At 33.4% G+C, this 5,376-nt stretch overlaps 1 protein-coding gene across 9 annotated transcripts in view; it reads right to left on the bottom strand.

The window, feature by feature from the left end:
* LOC106879758 (WD repeat-containing protein 47) overlaps window positions 1-5,376 on the bottom strand; it is a 107,633-nt gene that overhangs the window by 65,291 nt on the left and 36,966 nt on the right. For 6 of the 9 annotated variants that reach the window (XM_052971253.1, XM_052971256.1, XM_052971255.1 and 3 more), the window contains one exon: window positions 3,266-3,301. The exons of the other annotated variants lie outside the window; for them this stretch is intronic. In XM_052971253.1, the coding sequence (XP_052827213.1) occupies window positions 3,266-3,301 (36 nt within the window). The remainder of the gene's footprint in view (window positions 1-3,265; window positions 3,302-5,376) is intronic. 9 annotated transcript variants of the gene reach the window in all.

Below are 5,376 nucleotides of genomic sequence, written 5' to 3'. Positions count from 1 at the left end.
ACACACACACATATATATACACACACACACACACACAACAGGCTCCTTTCAGTTTCTATCTACCAAATCCACTCACAAGCTTATTGTCAGTCTAGGGCTGCAATAGAAGACACTTGCCTGAGGTACCATATACTGGGACTAAATTGTGATTGGGAAGCAAACATTTTACCACATAGTCATGTCAGCACACACACACACAATATAAGGTATAAATTAAAAATGCAAAACATCTTTTTTTAAAATGTTCTGCTAAAAAGTCAGTCAGAATGAACACATACTTCACATAAAAATACTAATGGGGTAAAAAAAACATCCTCTCATTTCTATAATGAGTGAATCATACATTTTATATTCCACTTTCTAAAATAAAAAACAAGGAAAAACAAAAAAAATGGCTGCTTGTCTAAGTGTGAGACTATCACCAGCATTACAATCATCATCATTTTATATATGTTAACGAGAGAAATCTACAAAACTAGGAGAAAGACAGATCCAAAAGAAATACCCCTCCATTACCATTCAACTAAAGCAGATGGAAAATTGAGTGTAAAGAGTAAAATAACTAAACTAATTGCTCCAGAGTATCTAGATTAGTGCCAAAACTGACTTTTTTCATTCTTCTTGTTCTTTACTGGCTATGAATGAATCAATCATTGTATATTGAGCCAATAGTTGCTTAACCTGCTTGAAATAGCAGCCAAATCTCCCTCAAAACACTCACTACTAAATTAGATAAGGACATTAAAATAATAAAATAATTACAACTGGAATGCCTTTGTCCATAAGTCTGATCATGGACTGAGACAGAGCTGTTCAATAACAAAAACCACTGATTATTATTAGTATTTTTTGTTATTTAATTGACAGAAGCAGAAAATGTTAAGTCAGAACATTGATTACTTCAAAATATATCCAGATCTCTACCAACTGCACCAATATTTTTGAGAGCAACAATAGAATGGGACCATTCCTACTGTAGCCACCACGAAAAAAGATCTTTTGTCATACTTATAACTCAAGAGCAAAAGTTATATAATCAATAACTGAATAGAGCATATAATGTTGTTCTTGACCAGTCATGGACAAACTGCAGCCCTTGAGCCTTTCTGAAAGGTATACTAACAAAAAATTACCTTGAATTTTAGTAGTGAGGTATGACTAATAATAAACGATGTCTCATGTGGCCCGCTTCTTGAAAAAGGGTTGCCCATACCTGCTCTAAACAATGAAGAACATCATAGCAAGGCTGTTCAAGAAGAGACTTAAACCTATAGCATTTAAATCAGCCATAGCCAGCCAAAATATTGTACCTCTGTTTTATGTTCAAACTGGCCAGATCTGGCTCCTCACACCAACCCTACAATATCATTCTAAAAATTAACAGTTACCTAATAAAAATTTCAATCCAAAAAGAATATGTATGATTAATTCAAAACAATATGAATAAATAATCAACACATTTGATTGAATAATCTCAATGCTAAAGTGTTCATCATCATTAGTTTATGTCTGTTTTCCATGCTGGCATGGGTTGGACAGCTTGACAGGAACTGGTATTGCCAGGGACTGCATCAGGTTCCATAGTCTGTTTTGGTTTGGTTTCTATGGCTGGATGCCTTTCCTAACATCAACCACTTTATAGAGTGTAATGGGTGCTTTTTTTTTTTTTTGCAGCACCATCACCAGTGTTTTTTAAGTGACACTAGCACCCACACCAACACACATTAAATGACACTTTGGGTTTAGGATCTCAATTTTGTTGTGGTGAGCTGGTCCCCCAAATACAACAATGCACCACATATCTCGGTCTCTGTCAGCAATGCGCCGATGCCTTCTATAAAGTATTTGTTCAAGTAAAACTGTCTAAGGTGGTTTATAAGAACATCAGACAACACAGAAGACAAACATAACAGAAAAACCAACAACATTTTTGGAAATGTATAAGCAGTAATAGCAACATGCTCACTTGCTGCAGTAAGCCAACACAGTTTGGAATCTAATGAGAATACTAGATTCATCAGTTAAGTGACAGGAGTTGATAAATGTACTTTTTTTCGTCTTACAACACCAGAAAAAGACAGGATGTCTAATTTGATGAAATTGACATTTTAGATTTGAAAAAAAAAAAAAAAAGTTCAGATATTTAAGAAAATACCAGCATATGCTCCAGTTATGCAAATTTGCATAAATTGTTTCAGCTTCTAATTTTCCACATGACTGTCTCTTCAAGTACTTTGGAAATCATTCAACAAGTAGCAAGTACATATGCTTTAACCCTTTAACATTCAAATTACTGTCAAATGTAATGCTTATTTATTCACATTGCTTTGAATTAATCCTGCATTATCTCATAGCTTTGAAATTTTGATGAGGTGTTTGCTTATTCTTAGAACGACATTGTTAGGTAGGTGTGAGAGTTTGGGTGTGGCTGGTTTGAACATATAACAGCTATAAGATTTAGGCTGGATATGGCCAGTTTAAATGCTAAAAGGTTAATAGTAAACATGGTTTAGTATTTTAGGTTAAGATAAAATAACTATTGTTTCTGTATTGTAGGTACTCATAAAGCTGGTAATTATTTCTATATATTTTTGTATGATTGATACACCTTTCACTAGAGAGGAATCCAGTCTATCATGGCTAACATCTCTCAACAATATTCCTATTCTTTAAGTCAATCCAAATAACTGCTGAGGCATGTAAAAGCATTTTTCTCAGAGAAATAACAAAGTATCCTTAGATGTAAATTTAAAAGCAACATTACCAATACACAGTCCTTAACTTAGGTTATTTGCACTCAATTCTAACTCTCAAGAAGTTCCTGCACTCATACCTGTCTAACAGCAAGCAGCTATAAAAGCAGAACCAACAAAGAAGCCTCTACTTGGTCATATGATCTACAAGAAATAGCAGCCAAACCTCCCCTTAAATTGCACCCCACTGGAATAAAAAGGCAAGGACACATAGGATAATGTAGTTTTAGAAATACAATATTAACAGGGTAGCCATGACTAGAGTACCCTTGATCATAGCTTTCTTTGTTCATTCAAATTGACCTGGAACCAAACAACAATGACAATAACAATGAAAACAATGAAAGCAGTTGCTTTTCTTAAATATTCAAATTAACTTCTCAAATATTCTATTCAAACAGCAACATTGCATAAACATTATCTATAAACATAAATAGCTAAGTTGGTATGGATATGATATAATAAGCTATAAGCCTCACAATATGCCACAACATAGTTATTTTGTCAGTTACCTCTAAGACAGGATCCAACTCTACCAAGATGTTTACCTGTTTAACAAAAATAAAAAAATAAAATGAAAAAAAATTAATTGTTTCTAATAGAGGCACATGGTCTGAATATTCTTTTGTGGGGCGGGTATCTTGTTGATTAAATCAACCTCAGTACGTGACTGGAACTTTATGCCATCGACCCCAAAAGGCTGAAAGGAAGAGTTGATTTCAGTGGAATTTGAATTAAAAACGTAAAGTTCCTAAAGAAATGCCGCTAAGCATTTTGTCCACATTGCAAAAGCTTCTGCCAGCAAGTCTTCAACTATTAGTAGGATTCAAGTAGAAAAGCCTGTGCCACAAAATCTATCACATCTACTTCAAGTCATATGATTTTCAGGAAAATTTCCTCTGAATAGTGATACAATAAATTTCAGCAACACAATGGAACTGACTCACATACTCTCTCCACCACTCTTTCCAAAAATAAAGGGGCAACATAAAAGGAGATGCCCTAATTTAACTAAGCCCACAACAGCAAAGTAAAAAGTGGTATTCTTTCAGTGTAATTTTATTTTTCAATAACTGAAAAGTGAATCAAACAGAATAGGCCCTTTGTTAGAAGAGCACAATAGTAGTTTGTGGGGTTAACACCTACATTCTTTATTTTTAATCCTTTCAGTACATACTTGGCAGATTTAATGATACAAAGTCACCAAAGTGTTCATTTTTAGATTAAAACATTCCCCTCACAATATTCTTCTAAATACCAGCTTGATATACAAACAAGTGAAAATGTTACATGTAATTTCCAAAACAGAGAATTTAGAGGAGTTAAGCAAATTAATTGAAACATAAGCAGTGTAATTCTGGTAGAGATATGGTCACACAAGAGTTAGATTGAAGACCCCACAGGCATGAAAAGTGACTTGAATTTTATTTATAATTTCATGCTGAGGTTTCCATATTATCGTCAGCAGAATGATTCTCAACACACATGTGCATTGTTGAAGAAATTCCCAACATCACCAACTTTCGTTTTTAAAGCTAGACATTCTTCCTAAATATAATCAATCATAAACTGAAACTAACACAGTAACATGTCTGTGCTAAATTAAGAGAAGTGTAAAATAGTACCTGTAGAAACACTATAACCATTCATTACATTCAAATCCATTATGATCATTTCACTAATTAACAATGAAGTGAGAGCTGTGGCACATATAAGCAGAGTAATTGTAACTTACTCCACATGTTTAACAGTATAGCTGTTAAATAAGTTTAACTCATGACATTGTGTTAAAGAAATTCTTAGCTCCACAGCCATTGTACTTCTCTTAAGATTTTAAAGGCTTAACCAGTTATAGTGTTGAAGGATAATGAAATAAATAAATCTACATTATATTTAGTCTTTCTAATATTTATTTAGGTCCCCACCACCCACCAGTAAAGTAATAGGGTCCAGATGTGCCAGGATTTTGTTGCTAGATTTTGGTATATAATATATATATATGTATACATGTACCAGGCATAATGCTCTACCAGCTTTAGACACCACTGAACCATGAATGCCATTCACAGATTTTATTTTGTTGCAGGCATTCACATCAGATCCTCTGGTTCCAACTTTGTCCAGATTTTTCCTGAAGACATAAACTAGAAGATGTCCTGGCAGCTAGGTACCAGTCACACCAATGTTACCAGTCTAGAAAAGCTTTCAACAAGTCATAATACAGTAATCCCTCGACTATTGCAGGTGTTACATTCCGAAACCCTCTGTGATAGGTGAAAATCCACAAAGTAGAAACAGTACTGTACTGTATGTTTTTTTTTTAAATCATTTTTATAGTTTCTATATATTTATTTATAATAAATGCAAAACACCACAGAGGAATGGACATAAGCTTAAATACTAAACCGTGACATGGTGAGGGATTACTGTACACAGTTAATTTAAAAGTAAAAAGAAAATTAGAAATTTTTTCTTTGTGCATCTATCAGGTCATCCCAAAAGTTCTGTCCGATTTTACCTTTTTGAAAATTGAATGAAATTTAAAAGTATTTTAGAATGTCTAATGGAATTAAGAATTATTTTTATGCATTTGCGTACATTTAAACTAATTAAATATTATTCT

Source organism: Octopus bimaculoides, chromosome 10, assembly GCF_001194135.2.
Source record: "Octopus bimaculoides isolate UCB-OBI-ISO-001 chromosome 10, ASM119413v2, whole genome shotgun sequence".
Lineage (NCBI taxonomy): Eukaryota > Metazoa > Mollusca > Cephalopoda > Octopoda > Octopodidae > Octopus > Octopus bimaculoides.
Note: the sequence above shows the minus strand (reverse complement) of the source record. Positions and strands in the feature narration are given on the sequence as shown.